Source organism: Amphichorda felina, assembly GCF_050947745.1.
Source record: "Amphichorda felina strain 45539 chromosome Unknown scaffold_3, whole genome shotgun sequence".
In the NCBI taxonomy this organism is placed as follows: domain Eukaryota; kingdom Fungi; phylum Ascomycota; class Sordariomycetes; order Hypocreales; family Bionectriaceae; genus Amphichorda; species Amphichorda felina.
In genome coordinates, this window is record NW_028145047.1 from 3,339,397 (window position 1) to 3,363,088 (window position 23,692).

At 52.7% G+C, this 23,692-nt stretch overlaps 8 protein-coding genes across 8 annotated transcripts; 4 read left to right on the forward strand and 4 right to left on the reverse strand.

Moving 5' to 3' along the window:
- Window positions 1-270: 270 nt before the first annotated feature.
- APM4 (Mu homology domain-containing protein) lies at window positions 271-1,632 on the reverse strand (the record flags this gene model as incomplete). The annotated part of the gene is made up of 1 exon (XM_083193182.1): window positions 271-1,632. The coding sequence occupies one exon, from the start codon at window positions 1,630-1,632 to the stop codon at window positions 271-273; it is 1,362 nt and encodes a 453-aa protein (XP_083052239.1).
- A 690-nt stretch (window positions 1,633-2,322) lies between these two features.
- Window positions 2,323-3,774, forward strand: ACO1O0_003740 (phospholipase D-like domain-containing protein; the record flags this gene model as incomplete). The annotated part of the gene is made up of 1 exon (XM_083193183.1): window positions 2,323-3,774. The coding sequence occupies one exon, from the start codon at window positions 2,323-2,325 to the stop codon at window positions 3,772-3,774; it is 1,452 nt and encodes a 483-aa protein (XP_083052240.1).
- A 3,285-nt stretch (window positions 3,775-7,059) lies between these two features.
- ACO1O0_003741 (uncharacterized protein) lies at window positions 7,060-8,407 on the forward strand (the record flags this gene model as incomplete). The annotated part of the gene is made up of 3 exons (XM_083193184.1): window positions 7,060-7,186; window positions 7,234-7,520; window positions 7,571-8,407. 3 exons carry the CDS (start codon window positions 7,060-7,062, stop codon window positions 8,405-8,407), a joined length of 1,251 nt encoding a protein of 416 aa, XP_083052241.1.
- Window positions 8,408-8,763: 356 nt separating this feature from the next.
- Window positions 8,764-9,863, forward strand: ACO1O0_003742 (FAS1 domain-containing protein; the record flags this gene model as incomplete). The annotated part of the gene is made up of 3 exons (XM_083193185.1): window positions 8,764-8,943; window positions 8,983-9,585; window positions 9,633-9,863. 3 exons carry the CDS (start codon window positions 8,764-8,766, stop codon window positions 9,861-9,863), a joined length of 1,014 nt encoding a protein of 337 aa, XP_083052242.1.
- Window positions 9,864-12,044: 2,181 nt separating this feature from the next.
- Window positions 12,045-12,557, forward strand: ACO1O0_003743 (hydrophobic surface binding protein A-domain-containing protein; the record flags this gene model as incomplete). The annotated part of the gene is made up of 1 exon (XM_083193186.1): window positions 12,045-12,557. One exon carries the CDS (start codon window positions 12,045-12,047, stop codon window positions 12,555-12,557), a length of 513 nt encoding a protein of 170 aa, XP_083052243.1.
- A 775-nt stretch (window positions 12,558-13,332) lies between these two features.
- ACO1O0_003744 (uncharacterized protein) lies at window positions 13,333-13,701 on the reverse strand (the record flags this gene model as incomplete). Its single annotated transcript, XM_083193187.1, has 1 exon — window positions 13,333-13,701. One exon carries the CDS (start codon window positions 13,699-13,701, stop codon window positions 13,333-13,335), a length of 369 nt encoding a protein of 122 aa, XP_083052244.1.
- Window positions 13,702-16,690: 2,989 nt separating this feature from the next.
- On the reverse strand, window positions 16,691-17,542 carry ACO1O0_003745 (alpha/beta fold hydrolase; the record flags this gene model as incomplete). The annotated part of the gene is made up of 1 exon (XM_083193188.1): window positions 16,691-17,542. One exon carries the CDS (start codon window positions 17,540-17,542, stop codon window positions 16,691-16,693), a length of 852 nt encoding a protein of 283 aa, XP_083052245.1.
- Window positions 17,543-17,771: 229 nt separating this feature from the next.
- Window positions 17,772-19,020, reverse strand: ACO1O0_003746 (TauD/TfdA dioxygenase family protein; the record flags this gene model as incomplete). The annotated part of the gene is made up of 3 exons (XM_083193189.1): window positions 17,772-18,016; window positions 18,076-18,808; window positions 18,877-19,020. 3 exons carry the CDS (start codon window positions 19,018-19,020, stop codon window positions 17,772-17,774), a joined length of 1,122 nt encoding a protein of 373 aa, XP_083052246.1.
- Window positions 19,021-23,692: the final 4,672 nt, after the last annotated feature.

Sequence of the window (23,692 nt, forward strand, 5' to 3'; positions counted from 1 at the left end):
AGATGAGGAAACATAGGGCTAACAAAAACCTGACTTGACTTGGGTCTTTGCTGCATATGCAGGTCGGACCTGTGAGCAGAAAATTGCCTGGGCAAGAAGTGACGGCCGGGAAGTGAAACAAAGTCTTTATTGGTGACGCCAAAGATGCCATCTGAAGCCATGCCGGGATACCCAAACGCCATACATGCTGCTCTACAATACAACTGACCAAAACCTCTCCTCAGAACCTAAAGTGGTTAGCATAGATGGACAAAGGTTCCCTAAAGAATCTCACCTGATTTCGTATGACCCTGCCCGCGTCATGTACCGTACCCACTTGACGCTCGAGTAGTTGCTTTTCTCAAACACCTTGAGGTAGCGGACTAGCAGGCCTGAGCTAGTGAACATGAGCAGGCTAAAGTTCATGCTCAGCGGCGGTCGGCTCCAGGCGCGCTGGTTAGTCATGCTAGTGAGGATGGCCTCGGCGCTGAGGACGAACTCGCTCTGGCCAGTGAAGCGCGAGATCTTCCAGACAATGACATTCTCAGAGGGCTCGTACTTGGCCTTGCCCTGGGTGCAGCGCTCTGTGATCTTGGCTGTGTTGAGGGGCGTGGGGATCTTGATGACGACGTTGGTGGCGAAGAGCTTGGGGCCAAAGTTGGCCTTGACGCCGATGCTGTATTCGACCTTGGACCGGCCGACCTCGTTGACAATGGCGTGGACCTTGAAGGGCAGGTTGACGTTCTCGGTGGCTCGATACCGCATCAGCTCAAACTCGCCGTCGGGGGGTACGAAGCTGATAATGCGGTCGCTATCGAACTTGCCGAGCTTGACGCATTGGTGGAACTGGCAGTCCTCGAGGGTGACACTGCCAGCAGCAGCCTTGGTGGCCTTGCTCCCCATGCGGTTCCCGCTGGGAAGACTGTGGAGGCCGTCGTTGTCGAGCAGCAGACGGTCGTTGAGGCCGAACTTGCACTCTGGGGTCCCCGAGAGGTAGGCGCGCATGATGATCTGGCCGTTGACGTCGGCGCGGAGAACGGCCCCGGTAGCGGACATGAGGAGGTTGATGTCCTCGATAACGTCGACGAAGGCCTCGTTCTTGCGGTACTTCACGTTGGCCTTGCGCCAGGAGAGGGCCCCGGTAGCCTGCATGGTGATCTTGGACGTATCCTCGGGGCGCGACTCGGACTTGACGCCCTCGGTGGTGATGTACATTTTGAGGGTATCGGTCTCGGTGTTTTGAGGGTATCCAAAGTCAATGATTTCTAAGGCTGTCAGCTCAGAAGATTTGAAGGTTGATATTTGAAGGCACACACCGTCTAGCAGCTCGTAGACGAGGACAAAGTTGTTCTTAACAGCCTCCTCGTCGAACTTGCCGAAGTAGCCGCGCCCGAGCTGGATTAGACGGTAGAGGAATTCGAAGACCAAGGCGGCATTGGCGTTACTCTTGGTAATTGCAACCAAGTAGATATTCTCGTGCTTGACATGGCTGAAGGTGGTGCTCCCGAGGGTTAGGATAGGTGAGCGGACCTGGGCGTTGGAGATGACCTGGATGCGGAAGACATCGGCGAGGCGAGGGCGGCAGTCATTGCGGAAGGCGCGGAAGATGAGGTTCTCACCCTTTTGATTGAAAATGAGGACGCCTGAGAGCATGGTGACGGCTGCGCGGGTGCAATGCGCCTCGAGCTCTCAGATCCAGATGGTGGCGGCCGAGACATGCAGTCGCGAAACCAGGATGAGGCCGCATTGGATGGTGGGGAATAGGAGAAGGCTGGCAGCTCCGGCGGTGGGGGATTCTGCCGGCACTGCCGCGTGGGCGGTGAGGCGGGTCCGGGAATAGTTTTTAGCGACCTGGGTGTTGACGTTCGGGCTGGACCATTGATCCCCGTTCCCCAGGTCTCGAACCATCCGATTATTATTTTTTACTAATACTATCTGATAGCAGACATGGCGCTCGGACTGGCCTCACCAAACTCGGCCTGGAAACCCAGCTGTGTCTAACCGTATTATCTACTCGTACGGATATTATTATATTAATACTGGCCGTTTGGTGGCCTCTGGTTACACAGGCCAACCCGTTAGTGGTGTAGCGCCTGCTGATGGCGCTGATGGCGCTGATGGTGCTATCGAGGTCTCAGCTCGGACTGTGGCTAGCGGCTGGGCAGTGGGCAGTGCTCTGTGGCGGCTCAGTCGGCCCTGTGGCCAGGCCCGCGTCATGGAAACAAACAACCACGAAGATGGAAATTACGAACACACAAACTCTCGTCCCTTTGCTTCCTCAGACTCACCTGTTTCCGCCCAGCATTCCAGACATGGACCTGTAGCCATCATTCACACGCCATCATGCCAGCTTCGGCCGAGTTTCCCCCGTCCTTTCTCGGCCCCTGGACGGAGCGCCTCCGCGCCCACATCCACCAGCGCGCCGATGACTGGCCTAGCTACTATTGCGCCTCCAACCCCGAGTCCCTCATCACCACCGGCATCCCCAGGGCCCTCTACGTTGGCACCGGTGTCTCTATCTTCACTCGCGCCCTCCTTCCTGCCATCCTCAACGCCAAGCACTCGGTCCATTTTGTCACCTGCTACTGGGCTCCTTCCCCTAGCTTGGACAGCTTCCGCGAGACTCTAGAGAAGCTCGCTGAGGCGCGCCTTGAGACTCCCGACGCACCACCTCTGAAAATCACCATTGGATTCTCCTCACGTGGTCTTCTCCAGAAGCTCCTCCACACCTCTTCCCCCGATGGCTACGTCTATCCCCCGTCCCGGTGGGCCAAGCTAGGGCTTCCCGATGAATCTGTCCTCAAGAATGCTGGCATCGACATGACTGTCAAGAGCCTCTTCTTCACACCATTCAGCGTCATGCACCCCAAGTACCTGATTGTCGACGGCGCGAAGGCGTGGGTACCCAGCTGCAACGTGAGCTGGGAGCGGTGGTTTGAAGGATGTGTGGAAGTAGAGGGCGAGATTGTGCGCCAGATGCTCGCCTTTCACGACAGTGTCTGGGGCAGCCAAGGCATTGACGCCTCTCCTTTCGGCGTGAGGAATTCTTCGCCGTCAACTTTACAGGTAGCGGCCCAGTCCAAACGAGCATCTCTCCACTCTGGGGGCCTTGGGCTGTCGGCGACCCAGTCCCTGAAGTTCTCGACCACCTCGCCAGTGCCGGCTATCTTCCTGCCGTCTCCACACCATCGAAATCCGCGCTTCAGCTTCTTCCCCTTCCTTTCTCAATCCGATCCGCCTATGACCCCTCTCAATGCAGCTCTGCTTACCCTATTTGAGAATGCCCAGAGGAATATCAGCGTCGTGACGCCCAATGTGACATCTTGGCCTGCGTTGGAGGCGCTGTTACAAGCCTTGGCAAAAGGCATAGATGTGGAGATCCGGACGAGCAGGAGTATGATGGTCATGGAGCAGCTTGTCACAGCAGGTACCACGACGTCCTGGTCCCTGGATCGATTCATCAAAAAGTACAAGGCCCTTGTCAACTCAAAGCCCAACGCCAACGACCCTGAAGCGCCAGCCCTCGGTGTGGGTAGACTGGACATTCTGTACTACAAACCACTTCAGAGCAGGGAGGCGGAGGAGGACGAGCCGGTGTTGAGCCACTTCAAGATGACCATGGTAGACGATGAATACCTGGTGCTCGGGTCAGGCAACCTGGACAGGGCGAGCTGGTGGACGAGCCAGGAGATTGGGTTGCTCTTCCATGTGCCAGATTTCGAGGGCCGTCATCTGTGGGAGGGTGTGTTGGAGCGGCGGACCGAGTACCTCTTCCGCTCAGCCGATTTATATTAATAGTCGAGTGTCCGACGACTTCTTCCTTTCATACGAGTATATTGATAGAGCGATACCACTGCATAGACTGCTAGTAATACCATTTCTCTTGTGTTGTATTGCCTTACATGTACTCTAATTACTCCGTGGCAAACATAGTGGTCAGTCAGGGATTGGTCTCACTTCCTGGCAAACATATCTATAAACGTTCTCCGTACGAGTACACACGGGACAGGATCTCCACTCTCGGAACCCGAAAGCCCCACCCGACCGGCGCCGAGTCGAGAGGGTGCTCGTAATACGACGGCTCGCAGGCAGTTTGGCTCCAGACAGCCGTTAGAAACGGTGCCAAATGACGAGATTGATCGATGCTAAGCAATAGGTATATTCCAACACTTTATCCGCCCTTAATTTGTACTCCGTTTGCTTCTTGTGTCGAGTTGGGGCATGGTTCGCCACGCCTTCGCTTCCCATCACAGCAGGTACATCTTCCTTCCACCCTGAGCAATTCGCCATTTGCCAGATCGTGGCGCGTCACGGAAGCAGTAAACGCCTTCGAGAATGCCTCTGAAACTCAAATGCCAGGTAGGGCGTATACCGGTTGGCAGTTGCAGGGACACCTGGGATTATCCACGCGCGCCATATGCTTGTCAAAGGGGTTATAGGTCGGCCCCATATTCATCATATTCATCCCAAATGGTATTGCCGTCTTTGAAGACGCACTGGCCGGGACAGCGGTCCAGGTCAGTGCAGTCGTCGAATTTAGGCACGCAGACCATATTGTCAGGGCAAGGCGCAATCCTAAAGCCACATGGTCGTCCTTGGTCAGCGCTCACAAGAGAAACCACGGCAAGTATCGCGGCCGAAATGGTGGTTTTGACTAGCATCTTGATGCTTGAGCGACGTCGGGTCTCTAGGGTCTGTGGGCGGATTTCGGCTTCGTGGTCGTGTGAAAACGGTTGGGAGATCAATAAAAGGGTCGTAAAAAACGACGGGCCGAGCCATACTCGTAACTTTATCTAAGTGCCTAAATGCTGTCAGGCAATCGTCATCGCAGTGAACTGGATCGTCTCTGAGCCACAGGAGACACGTAGCACCCTGACACACAGCACAATTCGGCCCGCGACACTCCACTGCCTGGTTTATGAGTAATGCATGTGCACGTCTAACTGTACAAGGTGATGACCCTCCGCTACCTTTCTATTTCCCTTTGATAGAATAAGCATGATCATACATGGTAAAGCGACGCAGGAAGGGCTTGGCAACGATAAATGAGAGCGACGATCGGACCATCGGGCGCATCGTAGATCGATTCGAGAGTATTTCGATAGCATTGTGAGTGTAGTGACCTGTATTACTCAGCGCTATTGTGCATCATTCTACGGCTGAATAGATTCGACTCGAGGTTCTTTTTTTTCTTTGCCGTAAATGCTTCAATCCGCGCTTGATTTAGTACGAGTCACTCACTCATCAGGCCTGCCCGATGATGTGCTATTACCCTAGACCAGCGCAATAACCAAGTTCCAAATGCCAACACACGCGCGACCGAGGTTCGAGTGTGCTATAAATAGAGTGATTATTCTGGATAGAAATTCCAGAAGTCAATGTATGCTTCTGTTTGTGTGACGATACTAATAATTATTACGAGTACTTCTCTCTGCTCCGTGCTTAACATATCAGAGGCTCCAAGAGGCTTTCAAAAATAATCTAAGCCACTGAGACAAATCTTTGTTGTGGGTATAGCTTGCAAGAACGTGATACAAACACTAAGGTACGTAATCATTTATCCTAACACTTTAATAACGAGGTCGTATTCGTACCTGTGCAGTCCTCCGAACGTGGGAAGTCGAACATCATCGTGCCAATTGGACAAATGTGCACCACCAATTTTGGTTGGCACGGATGGGGGGATGATCAATAGCACGAATCGGGAAATACCGTCTCCTGAGTCCTGAAACACTGCGGCAACTACGGATATATTAGTATACTCGTAGGGTTGCACACGAGCATCGAGTTACCTGGAAAGGTTCCTCTCGCGAAAGCCTTTTGGGACGAGCACGAGGCCAGCGACGCTACCACGGGCGATTCGCCCGGAAGCCGATTTGTTGCTGTGTCATTCAAGAGGATTGGAGAATAATGGGCCCCATGACATAACTATCCGTACCTACTGTGTAATACTCGTATTATAGTGGTCGGACACGCAATGCTCGTGTTTCGAGATGGCGAGGCTAGCCGTCAGGGACTGGTACCTGTGCGACCGCGCCGGGGGCGCAGCATCCGGCGCCAGTGATCCACTGCCAGTGGCGACTGGCGGCCAATCTCACTGTCCTAGTCCGTCTCAGTCGCACGGTTGCAAGCGGGATGATGCTGACACCTTACTCTTAACGACCGTAGCATCTGGACCCAATGAAACCTTGTCGGGTTGGAGTCAGGGGCAGCCTCGTGTCATTCCGTTGGCTAGGTAACTTTGAAAGTCGGGGACGACTCCGACAAACGACGCGCGGGGACGAGGGCCGACTGGGCTTTGGAGGGAGGCTATTGACAGTGCGGGGGATGAGAAATTAAATGGTCGATAAGGCTCGGAGGGGTCTGGAAGGCAACGGAATGGGGAAATGGAGCTCTGGGGGGACTTGGGGGCCCAGGGCCAGGGGAGCTTGTTTTGCTTGTCCATGGCCTGATGGCTTTTGCTGGTGGGCAGAGGGTAGGCGGGCGAATGGGGAGGCTCAGCAGGTGCCTGGATTCCTGGAACAAGTGTCCTGTGGAACGCAAGAGAGATTTCGAAGACAGCAAGAGACGGGAGGGGCCCCGGGCCCTGCATGCAGTCTGCAGATGCAGATGGGCCCCTGGACTCCTGGAAGCAGCCACCAACGCCCACCAATGCCCACCATTCATCGCGCAGCGCAGTCCACCACCATGTCCACCATGGAGCCATCAGGCAAGTGCGAGGGCCGGTCCCTTTGCCACTCAACGAAACCTGGGAACCTTGGAATCTGGGACGACCGACCTCTTCGACTCCATCCACCAAGCCAATCCACGGGCCACCAACCACTCCTCCCTTCACCTGTCTCTCTTTGCTTATTACCCGTTCACCATCGCTGATTGCTGTCCCCCAGTCTCCCGTTTCATTCAAATTGGCCCCAACAGCCTGCCCCTCGCTCCCCGACCCTCTCCCCATCATTATCCGCTTGCGGTGGACTGATAACGAGTCACGACTCTGTCCTCTTGCTTCACAACAGATTGCTGCTGGCAGCACCTACGAGTACAAACCATCATATAATTACGAGTATAACAAAAAACATAACCACCATGCATTTGACAAAGAAGTTCGACCGCGCCTTCCAATGGGCTGGCGAGAAGATGGGGTCTGAAGCGAGGACCGCGCAGACTGATGACTTCGTGGCGCTTGAGGCAGATATGGCTCTTCGTCAGCAGGGTACGTTTCCTACGATGGTTATATGGCACCGCATCTAACATCTGCAGGATTGGAACGTCTTCAGAAGTCAATGAACTCGTATGTCCGCTGGATCGGACGTCGTTGCGATACTCTTGAAGATAGGGAACGCGCTACCCCCATGGGCTACTTTGGCCGCACCATGGCCGCTCATGGCGAGGAGCACAACGCCTACTCAGAGTTGGGGAACGGGCTTGTCGCCATTGGCCAGGCCAATGAGCGTATTGCTGGATTCCAGGAAGTCATGGCTGAACAGGCCAATGGCACCTGGAATGACAACCTCGAGCAGAGCGCCGCTATGATGAAGGAGTACCAGGTACGCATGTCGCCGTGGATTGGAGTTGACCAAATCGCTAAGTCTTGTAGGCCGCTCGCAAGAAGCTCGAGAACCGGCGCCTCGCGTATGACGCCAGCACCGCCAAGCTGAGCAAGGCCAGACGAGATGATTTTCGCATTGAGGAGGAGGTTCGAACCAACAAGGCCAAGTTCGAGGAGTCTAGCGAAGACGTTTTCCGGCGGATGCAGGATATCAAGGAGGCCGAGGCGGAGAGTGTTGCCGCGTTGAATGACTTTCTTGATGCTGAGCTTGACTTCCACGAGCGATGCGCCGAAGAACTACGTCGTGCTCGCGAGACGATCTCTGCGTCTCGTGGAGGTGTCTTGGCCTACGAGTCCAATTCGCCCCCGCGAGCTCGCTCCGCTCGACCGCACACCAGGACCCGATCAAACACTGCCCGCTCGTGGCAGGAACCGCGTGCTAGTGCCGTGTTCGAGGAGCCTGAGCCCGAGCCCATGGTACTCCCGCGACTGCGCAAAGTCTTGTCTGGCGCCCGCGCGGGTTCTTCTGCTCCTCTTCAGCCGCCGAGGCCACCTATGCCGAGGTCTGTTACCTCGGAGGCCCGACCGCCGGCTAGACTAGTAGCAGCGGCCCCGCCTCTTCCTCTGACAAGGGTTCGAACGGACGGAATGGCGTATGGCGGAAGAGGTGACGATGTCTTCGCAGATGATGCGTCGACGGCCAGTGGCAGTGGAAGCCCAGACCTGGGTGACAGGAGCCTGAGCCCAGCGACAAGCTATGGGAGCCTCAACCGCAGCACCGCTGCACTGGCCGTCAAGAAGGCGCCTCCTCCACCACCGCCAGTGAACCGTGCTAGAAAACCTGCTCCTCCCGTGCCAGCGCGCAAGGATCATCTTGGCTACTGATGTGCTTTTAGTCTGGCGTTTGGGTGACGGGTTTGATTCCCCATGGGATTGGCGTTGACTGTTCGGGATGGTACCCGTATCAAGCAATTGTAGTGTGGGATAACTGTGGAATAAAACTCAGACATAACGTCCTAAAAGGAACATCTTGCCTCTCGACTCATCCTCGTTTGTGTGGTCGTTAGCATGGCTCTCGCAGCTTGCTATTGCCACAGTGTAAATGTAGCACGACACAGTCCCCCCACACCGTATTGGCGTGCTGGCTTCGCATTTCCATGGAGCTTCAACACCACCACAACACTACTGCCGTGCTTGACGTTCAGAACTTTTCGCCGGCACACCCCGACTTCTCCGTGAAGATGGCGACAGAGGACGAGCGATACCGTGCATCTAGCCAGTATCGGCTGTGGTCATTTGCTCCCACGGATCTCCAAGAGCTGCGCGCAAAGACCAACTCGCTGGCCAAGCAGCAGATCGCGCCACGCCTCACCGCCGACCCGCTGCCCGAATTCCTCACAGCCGACGAGGAGCTTCGACTCGTGCGTTTCTTCACCATTGAACTGATACGTGCCGCACAGTTCTGTGAGCTTCCCACCGAGATCCGCTCCACCGCCGCCGTCTTCTTTCGTCGCTTTTACGTGACCAACTCGGTCATGACGTACCCGCCGACCGAGCTCCTCAAAACGTCCCTCTTCTTTGGCTGCAAGGCTGAGGGCTTCTACATACGCCTGGGAAAGCTCGCCGAAAAGCTTTCTGGTACGACGGCCGACCAGATCCTGGCGGGCGAGTTCCTCTTGTGCCAGGGCATTCGATTTGCTTTTGACGTGCGTCATCCCTTCCGGGCGCTCGAGGGCGCGATTCTAGAGCTCAAGAGAAAATATCCCGAGGAGGAGGCGAGGATTGGCAAGGCACACGCTCGAGCTAGAGAGATCCTCAAGTTCAGCCCGCTGCTGACCGACGCTTACTTCCACTACACCCCGAGTCAGATCATGATGGCTTCGCTGCAGATGGTGGATGCAGGTCTCGTCGATATGCTTCTCCCTGGCCCACCCTCGAACGAGACAGATGATGTCATAGGTGCGCATACAGACATGCGGGAGAAGATACTGGAGGCCATCGACGGCTGCCGCGCGATGCTCGAGGAGGAACCCCCGGAGAGAATGGGTGGTTATTGGGAAGCAGTGAGTATGCCTGTCCTCGTGGCTGGCTCCGTGACTGACTCTCGCAGCCCGAAACGGCCAAGGCCATGAAACCGCTGCGGAAAAAACTGCAAAAGTGCCGAGACCCCGACCGCGTCGACCTTGTTGCCCTCCAAAGAGCCCGTCGCGAGCAAGCGATGAGCAAGGGCCCAGCACCGCCTGCCGCGAAACAGGACAACGATGTTTTTGGCGGGGAGCCAAGGGATATCAAGCGGAGGAAGGTCGGTGGGCAAGACGACGTCTTTGGGCCACCATTATGAGGTTGCCAGGCCACTTATGAGAGTCGACTTGATATCATTCCCCTATATTGGAATGCTCAGATGTAGCTGGACAAAGCTCCACATGTAAGCCATCCCTCACGCTGGAGTGTCTGGTTTCTTACGCTAAGCGAGCACATAGAGTTAGCATTTTGACGGACCGGGGCTACCCCCTGCATATATGGCGGGTGCCATGGGCGAGCACGCTGAGAGATGCCCGCTTACAGAGTCTGGGGTATGAATGCAGACCCGTGCGCCCCTGAACACCCTAAATTGGCATTCTAGAGGTCAAGAACAGTGGTAGGGAGATACCTCTATGCAACGTCGGTGAAGGAGATATCGGAATAGTGAAGCTACTGCTCTTGAGGCCGGAGTTGGCATAGACTCGTTCCGATGGACCCTGGGGCCTGGGGGGCTAGGGTTGGCAATTGGGGGAGATCCGGCGACGCGAGCCTTTACGCTGGTGTTCCATCCCGTGATGTTAGGCAATTGGCGAGGTTTTGGACAACAAATCAGTTGGCCGTGATGGCAGGGAACCACGGTACTGTGGGCTCTGCTATGCTGGATACTGCTATGTCACTCGCGGCGGCTGATGCAGCATCGTCGTGGTCACATGGGCGCAGAGACGGCCGTGGCTAGGGAAACGGAGGTTGTTAATGAGACGATGGCGGTTTTGCAAGGGGCTTGCTCATGATAGCTGTGTTAATTCTACCGCATCAGACCAGTGTAATCGGCAGCACTCTGGCGCGGACGCATTAAGACCGAGCAATAAGTAGATACGGCTGACCCCCAAATTTTTACTCGACGGTGTTAAATTATTTTCCACGGAGTCGTACTTGAGAAGTTGGAGGTAATCGTAAGGGACTGATATCGAATCTCAAAAACCAAATTATCAAGTATTGAGCTGGGTCTACTACTCCGTACACAGTACACTGGTAGGGTTATGTAACACTCCAGGCCCCCCCTTCTACTATGTAAGTTCTGGTAACCCTGACCACGATCCAAGACTAATGCTGCCCACTCATTTTGCTTTCTTGGAGCTCTATATTGGCAAAGCATCATTTTCTATTTGACGATAGTGGGCTGCGGTCCTCAATGGGAGATGTGCCCACGAGACTGGAGCGAGCGATGCTTGGGGAGGAGGCTTCAAGCTTACACAGGCAGATGGAGCGCTCGTTGCCAGAGGGTGTCCTCATAAGATGAAGCGCTCGTGATCACAGTCTCATTAACGAGAAGGGATGGTCACCATCTGCTGTTTAATAGCGCATCCGTACGTGCCACCGTCTGCGATCCCCAGAATCAAACTCTTCCGTGACTTTATTCTGTCCGTAGCTAACTGCGGGGACTCCCGAACAAAAGGGCGACCCATTGGAGTCCTCAGCTGCCTAAAACGGATACGATCCCGGGTGAAACGAAACAACCTTATCCATGAAGAAGAGTCGCGACCCGTTCATCAGCTCCCACACCGCTGACAATGGAACCTATACGCCGAAAAAAATGCATTTTAATATGTTAGAGCTGTGCCAGACCATGCCGATAGTATCGAGAGAGATATGAACTGGTCGATTCCAGAGCAACTTCGGAGATAGCACTATTGATGCTTGGAATTTGACTTGACAGTATTAACAAGGCTCGCTAGCTCTTTGCAAAGTCTTGGGGCAGCTTAATACGCTTCTTGCTATATAACCATAGAAATAGGTCTCGGATCCTACTACTCGTAGTACATATACCGTATACTGTAGTGCTTTCATATGATATCACATGGCGTGCGACCCATCTCATTGACCTCCCATATTGGTGATGCAAACCGAGGCCCCGGTGATGATTACCCCGGATTTTGCCCCCCCGCACGTGTCAACGTCCTCACCATTGGCTCAGTCCCTGAAACCGTGAAACCGGAGGCTTGCGCCGTGCATGCCACGCCGGATGTAGTGCCGGGATGAGCAAGAAATCATGCAAAGTTCGGACGACGGGTTAACTTGAATCACGGTCCCTGGAGCTTATTCCAGGTGTTCATGCCCTACGCAGATTGGATGCGGGGTGTGAGATCGCAGTCCAACCACCCGATGGGCCATATAAATTTATTGTAACCTCCCCCAATTGAGCCTCTCCTCATCTTGTCGATGAGGACCTGATTCACCAACCTTTCGCCAATTTCCATCAGCCCCTTCCTACTCAATCAATATGCGTCTGAGTGTTCTTTCTCTTGCCGCATTGGCATCCGGGGCGCTCGCCTCTGGAGACACCATCGAAGCTGCCATCCACACCATTGACGAATCTACCCTTGCTCTGAACGAAGATGTTGCTAAATGGACCGGCAAACTCCTCGGTGTCCTGCCTATCGTCAAGGACTCGACATCGCTCCTGACCGATATCAACGACGGCAAAAAGGCGGCCACCGATTCCGAGCCTCTGGACTTTGGCGAGACCATCCAGGTCGCCGGAGCGACGATACAGCTCGCCACCGATGTCAATACCACCCTTGAGGCAGTCATCCAGGCAAAGCCCAAGTTTGATAAGCTCCATCTGAGCCCCATCATTCTTGTCAACCTGAAGTTGCAGCAGCACTCCACAGACAAGTTTTCGAATGCCGTCGTCGAGAAGGTCCCTCAGGAATTGCAGGAAACGGCCAAGCAGTTGGTGGCAGGTATCGCAGACAGCTTCGACAAGGCCATTGATGCATATGCTCTTTTTTAAACAAAAGGCATGGGAACTACGTGGCAATCTAATATTCACACCTGTCTTATTAGAAGTTGAAATTTATTAAAACAGCAGGAGCTCTTCTTGGCCTTTCTCCTACATTTGTATCCGTTGAGCCACTCAGCCGTCAATGCTCTATTTCCGTCCCTCGTATCCGCATACTAAACATAGTAGTATAGGCTTTTACTTAGTGTGTGTTTGATACGTCACTTGGCTATCTGGGTTTCGAGGTGAAGGATAAAGAATAGCCAGGCTATCCTTGGGAATAGACTTTAATAACGATGGACCGGTTTGGAGAGGATACAATTCAAGGCTTCTATTCCCCTCCTTTATACGGCACGGGGCCCTGCTGCGTCTCAAGGGTACCTAGGGGCCGTCATCATACACCCAAACCTTCCCCTGGAGATGATTGGGGCGGTTACGTGTTGGGATTGGCTGTTCTGTGACTATTGTTGCGAGGCCGGGTGCAATGATGGGGTTAACATTATCAAATCCAATGCTATTATCGCAGACACGAATATTTTATTGGAAGATTATTCGGGGCTAATACCCTCTTCTTAAGAGGGATTCAAATAGACGAGTCTTCTCATGTGCCAGTGAATGGGAACAACCATATACCACTGAACATATTATTCACCCCAAATACCTAGTACGCGGGGAGCTCCATCTTGTTTAGGCGAGTAATGTTTGAATAACTAGCTAGAGCTCGGAACCAGAGTTAAATTCCATCGTGTTCCATCAAATCCCCAAAAACCTGTTCTTTGCACCCCGTTTACAGCAAGAAGGCAGCACCTAGCCCAGCAGCGGCGAGAAGGGACGAGGCTGCGCGCGAGACAGCAGCGTTGTCGTCGTCCTCATTCTGGTCGTCCGCAATCTCGAGACCGTCGCACTGGCCCTCGAGCTCGGCAATAATTGCTGACGACTCGTCGTCATCGCAGCCCTTCATACATCCGCGAACTTCCTCGCTGTTATCAAGGGTACCGCACACACAGTTCATCATGGACTCTGTGTCTCCCAAATCGCTCATGTCGCACTCCGAATCGTCGGCATCCAGCTTATCTGAAATGCAGTCCGAAATGCACTCTGGAAGGCCATAGGCACCTTGGGCGAGAGCAGGGGTGACGGCGGCCAGAACGGCCATGGCGGTGATAGTGAAGTGCATGATATTGATTTGAGTTGTTATTTTCGAGGAAGTAAGTGGTAGAAATGATGCCTAATGCCGGCCGAGGTGGGCAAAAGGGGACCTTTATATTCACTCCCTGTCACAGGGATATCCTGTACCATTTTGCGGAGTGCCAAGGAAGGGAATTTCAGGGATTAATACGGACTCGTAATCGCAGACTTCGTGAGATGACTGTGGAGATTACATTGGCCCAATAAAGAAATTTACCTTGTCTTGAGGCAGTGCTGGGTTCAAGGTATTGAACGCAGTGGTATCTCCTACTACTATTGGACGATGACAAGATCGGGTGGCGTGCCAAGAGACTCCAGGCATCAATATCATGCATTATTAGAATTACCCCCTTGGGATCGTCCTTGTAAGGCTGATTTCTGCCTTACCGTCCCATAATTTCTTTTATTGGCCTGAATGTGGCCTTATTAGTGGCCCAGAAACTCCCGGTGACGGGGCCGTCGTACATATACCCTGGAGATACTTTAACTCTTATTTACAGTGGTGTCAAGCAAGGAGCGGAATTGTGAGATAGAGACCACCGCGGTGGGAGCTTTAACGCTCGTGAGTATAATGGCTTACAAGTCTGATGGGCACCACTGGTGACCATCGGGGCAAGCAAAGCTGCTACTCCTTCCTCACATAATAATAAGCCTGCGGCGCGCCGCCTTTCCTGCCTCCGGCGGCGTATTCTGATAGACCTGCCTTTTGTTACGAGGCCTGCCTTTTGAATGATTATACGGTATTTTAGTTGATCAAGCTTTCCCCCCTCACCGGGGGGAAAAACGGGGGGGGGGGGGGCCTTTCTGAGGGCCCTGCCAGGAGCCGCCCCACCTGCCTGGCTGCCTATTGGTGCATCGTATGTTACTGAGGAAGGATGTGGGAAAAAAGAGGACACGCAATTTATCTCTTGCCTTTACGTTATAGTACCTGCATCTCGCAGCTAATCTATAAGGGTCCTGAGGTCACTGGTACTTCTAAAAACGAAATGCTGACCAATTACTAGTCGAGTTAAGCCGTTTAGTATAGTCATTTTCCCCATTAGAGAAGCAAATCTGGAAGCTACGCTTTGCCCTCCGGCTAATGCCTTCGCGTAAAGCTGCGAAGCAGCTTTGCTTGATAAAAAGTATACGCCGCTGTAATATTCGTATATAGAAGATTGTCTTCTATAAAGGGCCGACGCTGTTATATGTCAAACCTCTCTTAGGACTTTTTGAGGATGGAATATAGAAGCTATACCTCGAAGGTAGAGCACCTATATTATAGGAAAGACCCTGCTATGTATGAAAACATGTCTTTGTAGAAAGTCTCAATAATCTCTAAGTCCTTAAGTCACGGCGGCCGTAAAGTCGCGGCTTTTATAACTAGCCTATGGTTACGTAGATACCGCCCGTCTGAATACTTCTCCTACTCGCGCACTATATCCCGGAGTACGCCTTAGTATTCCTAATTCCCTATATTCTTCTTTATTAAACGGTATCTCAAGGTCATAATATAAGCCAAACATAGGAGCACAGATATGGCCAGGTATATTACCGTGACCTCGTATATGGTCACACGTAACGGTATAATCAGCTAAGCGGGAATTACTATCAGTAGTAGTACTAAATTTTAGCTTCCATAGAACCCTCTGAGAAGTACATACCGCTAGTTTAACCGTAATCTTAGACCAAAACTATAAGTAGCGTTGGTATGACAATCTAACTTTCCCGGTTGGGAAGTCTATCGGAAAACTCGGATAGTTATATTTGCTGGAAGGGAGAGTGTCCAGCATTTTCCCATCTTATCAAATAGCTTTCGCCTTCGCGGACTTCCTTTATCATCTCTCTTGCCCCTTCTTTTCCAGAGACATCTTTCTTAGTATAACTATTGCATTGCTTTCCAGGCTCCCTTTTTTATATGGCCCCATGAAGAGGTTTTCATCCCACTGCGCCTCCCTCAAAGCACATCTATACCACTCGCCTCAATATCCCAGAACATCATCTTGCTTTTCTGCCAGTGCGACTAAGCCGAGGTACCGGGCACATCAGACAAGAACGATAACCCGATTGACAATGCCACGTCAACTCACAGTCCTCGGGTGTCAGGCCTCGTACCCGACTCTGGGCCATCCTTGCTCTGGCTATCTCCTCGAGTTGGACTCATTTAATGTCGTTGTGGATCTCGGTTACAGCACTCTAGAGCGACTGCTTTCACTGCGGCCAAACGGCGATGTTGACGCAATCATCATCACGCACGAGCACCCAGATCACTGCCTGGATCTTCACGGCCTGTTCCGCCTGCACTACTATGGACGTTTGACTTCCAAGGAAAAGTACCCACGAAAGCTGCCGCTTGTTTGCACTCCCGGGGTCATTGAAAAAATGCACATGCTCGAGCCGAGTGTGGATTTGAATGAAATTTTCGAAGTGCAATTTCTCGCGGACAAGTCAACCCATACTCTGGGCCCTCTGAAAGTGACTGGGTTTGGCTTGCATCACCACGTACCGGACGTTGGTATTCGACTGGATGTTCTGCCATCCACCGCAGGCGGTAACCCAACACCACTCTTGGCATTTACAGGAGACACAGGTCCTGTACCTGGACTACAAGATCTAGCGCGGGATATTCCCTTATTTCTATGCGATTCAACAGACAAGCCGGGGGAGGCTGAGAGGCCGCTTGAGAAACGAAGATTGATGTGTAGTGGGGAGGCAGGACATTGGGCGACGAAGGCTAATGCAAAGCGATTGATGTTGACACACTTTTGGCCGGGCAATGATCCGCAAGTCGCTTTGAATAATGCACAGGCTCAATTCAAGGGGGAGATTATAGCCGCAGAACCGGGGATGGTGGTTCCTTTGGGTAACTAGGCAGCGCTTAGAATGACGATTTTGTTAATAATATAGGGGTAATATAATTATACGCTGTTCTGATTTCGCATCCCTTACATCCATGTTATTGTTGAAATATAGAATCATCAAGTACTCGAGTTATTAATGAAGCCCACTAGTACGTCCGCAATTTTCTCTGGCTGATCTTCTGGTGAAAAGTGACCGCAATTTTGAAGAATCTCCAACTCGGAACCGGGTATTGTCCTGTGCAGTTTATAGGCCCAGTCGGTAACCTGCCAAACATCCTGGGCGCCCCAGATAAGCTTAACTGGCAGCATGGCTAGGTTTGGCAGCCCTTCCGCGATTTCCATGGTATGTTTTGGGTCATAGTGGCGAATCTGATGCTGGAAGAGGCTGCCCTGGCCGACCGTGCCAGAGATGTAACCTAGGAATGTGTCTAGGCTAGAGCTGACGAATCTGTCCTTATTGTGGACTGCAGACAACAGCCATTCCCTGAAATGGGCCTCGTGGTCCTCGGTCGGGGATTTGATCAGGCTCTCCAGCCCCCTGTCCATTTGCTGTCGTGTCCGTTTCGAGGGATAGCTGTCGAATGACACGACATCAATGAGGGCAAGAGAGCGAACTCTCTCTGGTGAAAAGACTGCAAATCTCTGTGCGACTGCTCCTCCAATATCATGAGCCACAACATGAACCGTGTCGAGGTTCCAGTGCTTCAGGAGGCCCTCGAGGATAGGGACTTGGCCAGAGATAGACGTGTCAATGGACGGATCCCACGGTCGCTCCGAGAGACCGAAGCCGAGTAGGTCAAAGACGTGGACTTTGAATCCAGCCGCCACGAGCTTGGGCAAAACGTTCCGCCATATCAGGGAAGAGGAGGGTGTTCCGTGAATCAGTACGACAGGCTGTCCCTGGCCGTATACGCCATGTGCGATTCTCGTGTTATTGATCAGAACGTGATCTGTTGCGAGAGGCTCCATGTTTCAACTAGCGCAACGCGGCGACAATGTTTGGTAATACCAGAAAGCATTTACTGGCTACTCCACGGGGTTCACTGTGTTTTGAAGACCCGAACGGTATTTGTCAGCCCATGTTGTTCGCAGGGCGTGGCCCACCATGGATCGGCGATGAAGCCTGGCGCTACTACTGGGACAAAGGATGAGTTTGGGGGAATAGTGTGAGAGACGTTTCTTTAATTGCTCAAGCTATCTAAGCGAAGGGTGTCTCGAAGGGGCGCTCTGCCTGCGGAGTGATGCGGGCAAGATGGCGCCGCTGACCATTCTCCCAGTCGATGAGGGCCGAGTGCTGGGTCACGCGGTTGTCCCAGACGACAACGGTGCCCTTCTCCCACTTGACACGGGCCTGGAAGTCGGCTCCATAGGCCAGATGGTCGTTGAGGAACTTGAGGATGGCGTCCGATTCCTCCTTCTTCATGCCTACAATTTCACGGGTGACTATATCCTATCAGTTTCCTGGACAGGAAAATATCAGCGGAAGGAGGAGCTGGACTTACACTGCGAGTTGACATAAAGAGCTTTCTCCCCCGTGGCAGGGTGTGTGCGGATGAGGGGGTGCTCATTGACGACGGGGTCGCGCCTCTTGATGCTGTTGCGGGCGGCGGCCGCGTTGACCTGCTCAATGCCCGAGTGCGTCGCCTTGAGGCCGTGGAGGCGCTCCTGGAAGAGAGGGCTCAGACGCTTGTAAGCCTGGACAGCGTCGACAAACAGAGTGTCGCCACCCGTGTCGGGGCCGTCAAGCAGGTACAGGAAAGTGGTGCCCGGGGGCTGCTTCTCGTACGAAACATCCGAGTGCCAGGCCGTGGAGCTTGTGCGCACCTGGAAGAAGGCCTTGTGGCCCTCGTCCTTGGCACCGCGGTGGACAAGGTGGACTTCCGGGTGTCCCTCAGGGGAGCCCGAAGTAGGGTGGATGTGGTGGCGGCCAAAGTACTCGCCGTACTTGAGGGCGTCGGCGATGGGCAGGTCGGCAAAGTCCTGGCCGCGGAAGGCCACGACCTTGCGCTGAGCAACGAAGCGAGCGAGCTCGTCCTTGCCAGCGTTGTCCAGGGAGCTCAGCTGGATGCCGCGAACCTCGGTACCGATGGTAGGGGTCAGGTCGGTGACCTTGACGCCCTCAGGGAGCAGATGGGGGAAAGATAGGTCGGCATCCTTTCCGTGCTCGTAGTGCTCAAAATCGGTCAAGGGAGGGTACTGTTGCTCTGGATTCCAGGTTGGGAGATAGTTGGGGTACTGTGTATGGAGTGAGTGAGCAATGCTGGCCCAATGGACATGAGCGACAAGAGCGTGGGTGGACATACGCTGGCTGGTACCTCCCCTGTCTTTCCCTCCTCGACGTCTCTGTTGATGCGGAGGGTGGCAATGTCCTTGTAGTGGCTCAGGTGCACCTTGTAAGAGGGCTGAGGCTGGGCCTCGGTTGTGGTCTCGGTTGCCGATGGGGCCATGATGCTCTGTACGATGATTGAAGTGGAAGGTAAGAAGTGATCTGCTGATCCTGTTGTTTGTTCGTTGTTCGTGGATCTTAGTCTGCTGCCATCCAGGATGATATATATGCCTCGGCGAGCCCAATTGCATGCCCAGGAGGGCGGATTGCGAATCTCTCGAGGTCCAATCGTGTTTTACATCTACACAGGGTACACAGGGACATCGGGTCATCGGTTGCTTGAGTGGACCAACGCTCCCATGGCTGTGATGGAGGACTTGGGTGCGAGGTTGGTGTTATCGGAGGGGTGGATCACGCCATCGTTGGCACGCCATAGCACCAGAACCATCGCGAATTGCGGGGAGAATTGGTAGGGGTGCCTGGGGGTTTTGGACTGAAATGGGGCCTCTCTTGCTGATCGTCAACGGCATTCTCTTATCTGATCGAGGGAGGGGGTAAAAGGGTCACAGCGGCCGGTGTAGTAGTTGAGGCGCAAAGACAGCATTCAACCTCGAACTTCTCAAGAAGCATGCCTGCCGAGATACACAAGGCCCTAAATGAACTGATTTACTTGAGCAGTTCTTTTCTTGCCTTCGCTATGAAACAATCATATTTTGAATTGAGGCGTGAGGTATTATTGATCTGATCGAGGCACGTATCAATGGTGCACTTGCATGACGACTTGGACATGGATGATGGGGGATGATCCACCATCATATTGTTTTACTTACCACGTCAGTGATGGTATTGGAAGATGCTGTCTCCGGCTTGGTAATTGTTCATACATGGTCAAAATGGTGCCATACTCGACTGGATTCTCGGATGTCGGGGTTAAATGCGAGCTTAGGAACGAGGCAACATGGGCTGTGAGCAGTTGAAGCCCAGGGTCCAGGTCTACAGCAGACAATTGGCAGAGACATGGGCATCTGCACGACATCATTCTGGTGACTGGTTCCCCGCGCCTATTAGAGACACTGATGACTGGTCCTCGACCATGATTACATGTAAAAAGTAAGTACTTCGTAGGCGAGACTGAAGCCCGGACTTAGCAGCAGTGACAAATGCTGAGCACGCAACGTGCTGCTGTAGAGCCCCATGTGCATGATACATGCAGGTTGGTTTCTTTTGGACATTGAGAGTCATGAGCCACTGTTCTGCTCTATCTGTATGCAAGAACCCCGGACATCCGCAACGGTGACCGGCTCCGGCGGCTTGGCGGTTAAGCTGATCGGGGCGACGCCCCGATCCCGGCCGCCAACCAATGGATCGACTAGATGAGATACTGTTATAATACACCGGCCCACTATGTACCACTTTCTAGTCCTGTACAATGGCACTTGGAGCTTCGAAGGCCGCTTAGACCGGTAAGTCTGGTTGTGGGTACAAGCGTCTCGCGGTGGAAACTTGGAGGGTCTTGACATACAAACGCTAAAGCATTGACATCACTGACAAATAAGCTGCCTGTAATCGAGAAGCATCCTGAGACGAGCTGGAATTTTAAGGTGTTGCGCGACGGATATCGATGCGAGGAGAGTATGGGATGATATGCTACTATACACGAGACCCAACTGGTCAATACGCCGGTTAAGCCAATATATCCTCCTTATCTATAGCCACAACACGTCCGTCTCTCCGCCTTCGCTATCATTGGAAACTCAATATACCTGCTGCTCGCAATTATTGTTCCATAACCATCACCAATGAAATGTGCCATGTTCTCAGGGGCGTTGATGGCCCGCATCCCACCACGTACCTGAGGTGATTGAAATCCCCGATACCCTGTATCCCACTCACTCTAAATTTGACCCCTCAAAAACATAAGATTCCTGTCTCATGTGGTGACATTCCCGTACCATAGGACATCTGGCGAAATTTATCGACTGCCTCCTCACCAAAATTAAGGCAGGGGAGCACAATGACTCGGGTAAACCAGACGTAACCTCATTGAGAGTATCGTTTCAAGAAACTATTGAATTTTGTGTAGAAGTCTCCTGTCTCCGGCAAGGCTATCATGAAACCAGGAAAGCAATGTGGGAGACCTGAGTAGGCATGAAGCTCGACGTCGACGTGGTCGTTTCGAAGGGCTTCAGCATATGCAAATGAGTCGTCGCGGAGAATATCAAAGCCAGCTAACTGGATTACTGAGAGCTTGTCAGCGTTTGGAACGTATACTCTAGGAAACTGGGTAGGGACATACGGGTGGGCGGGAGGTCCTTAAGCGATGCCGCCAGCAGGGGCGAGTGCCGGTGATCTGGTACCGGGTTCTGGAGATACGCATCGAGGAAAGCCTCCATCATGATAACCCCAAGGACCCCTGAGGCCTGGTTCTGAATGATGCTTCCGTATTCGTACTTATCCCTGGGGAAGAACTTGGGATGGCACGTCATGGGGAAGTGGAGTACCTGGGCGACGATGCCCGAAATGCCAGCATCTCTTGTGTCCAAGGCCAACGCAGCAGCCTGAGAAGCCTCCGTTAGTTGAGTAGATGATTTGGAAAGAGAGTCCATACAAGATTTGCACCGGCGCTGCTTCCCGAAATGATGATTTTCTCCGGATTGATCCCCAGAGATTGGGCGTTCTTTTTACACTGCGAGGGTCAGTGGCTGGAATCTTGGTAAAGAATCGTGCAGTCTTACCCATAACAGACAGTCGTAGCTATCATTTATGGCATAAGGAAAAGGAAACTCTGGAGCCCTATATAGTGTCAGAGGCAGAAGGTGAGAAAGCCGGGTGGCACTCACATTCTATAGTTGATACTGACGACGACAATATTGTGATATGCCGCCGCGTGGCAGTTCTCAGCACCCTCAGTCTCGTGCCCCCCAACAACCCAGCCTAGTATTAATCATGTCAGAGATGTGGAAAAACTCAGATACGTCTTGATCTCACCTCCGCCGTGCATCCGAAGCATCAGTGTCGCATTTTCCTGCACTTTCGGAGACCGATATACCTTGAGCTCCACCATGTAGCCATCTCGCGCCGGGAATTGGATTAGCTCCGTCAGCACATCCCGTCCTCTTTCCGGTCCTCCAGATGGAATAGCAGCATCGGCATTGCCTGCCAGTTTGCGAAACGCTGTCCAGCTGCCAGTGTTCCACAATGTGCTAAAGCCGTCGGCAATGGCGCTCTCAATTTTAGAGAACTCGGGATGCAGTTTTGAGAGATGGCCGTATTTTTGAAGAGGTAAAAACGGCGCGTTGAGGTCAACGTATTCTGGCTTCTGTTTAAGATACATAGCTGCAATGTTGGCCTTTGCTTGATGGTGGAAATTTGGTTGACGCAGAATCGTGGCTGGCTAGTGCATGTTATATTACTGATATCACAGGAACGCTCTTTTCGACTCATTTGAACATCATTCCCCATTTTCTGGGAGTTGCCTCATCTGGTCTTCATCCGGTGGAATCTCGGCGCGAGGGCGGGCTGATGCCCGCCGTAATCTTTATGAGTCACTTTTATATCACCTCATTTGGTCGGCTCTGGAAACCATGAAAAACTTAATTCACACATCCTCCTAGATTTATAGGAATATACCATTAGTCCTTATCAGAGACATCAGATATACTGTAGCCCTTGAAAGAAGACCTGATTATGTTCCCAAACTTTGATGCAGCTTGAGTTGGTTGTCGAAGTATCGTAACCTAACTAAAGCTCGCCAAGATCGGCTTGTGGGTGCCAGATATAGTACCTATAGCCTTCTAGTTGTCGAAGTTTTCTCCGTCCTATAACTTTGTCTCTGGCTGTTAAGTATATACTCGAACAGGAATACCTGTCTGAAATCTCCCCCTTCGATTGTACAGCTACCTAAAAAAATACTTTCATCTCATCAAACTGCCGCAGGGAAGATTTATTATCGCCTTCAGCCTTAGTCACATCAAGCAAGTCCAAAACATGACTGTGACCGTTGGCCTTGGCCCAGTCCCATGCTGTTAAGCCATAGCGATCTTTCTCAGAGATATTGGCTCCATGTTCTTTCAGCAACGAGATCATCTCTTCCTGACCCTCGGATGCCGAGCTATGAAGGGGCGTTGCTCCATACTCTCCAGTCTCATTGACGGGTGCCTCGTGCTCGAGTAGGAGTTTGGCCATAGCAATATATTTTTTGTCGACTGCAATGTGGAGCGGTGTTCCGGTATATTTTGCTAAACCAGTCATTAGAGCTGTACTGAGTATAATATGTATATCGGCACGGGTTGTCTTTCGGAACCCGTGCTGTGTTTCCAACCAGGTTTTGTTTCATGTGTACATACCATCGGCGTCTATCTCCGCGCCACGCTGTAAAAGCATTTTGGCAACCGAAAGATGGTCATTCTCGACAGCCTTATGAAGTGCTGTGGCATCGTATTGATCAACCCAATCAATTTCTGCACCGCAATCGAGCAGGAGCTTCACCATATCATCATAACCTCGAGCTGAGGCTACATGAATAGGCCTTTCATGAGTTAAATTGGGTGCACCCACATACACCTCATTGTCGATAAGTGCCTGCACAATCCCCAACTGCCCGTGCGCGACAGCCTTATGCAGCGCCATATCACCGACCTGATCTGGAAAATAGGGGTCAGAACCAAGGTCGAGGAGGAGTTTAACAGCCTCCAGTTGTCCACCTGATATAGCAGCATGGAGCGGCGAGGTCTCGGTTTCGCCATCTGTGGGCGTCATGGGTGTATTTGAGGTTTTCAGTTGTCTTATCGCCT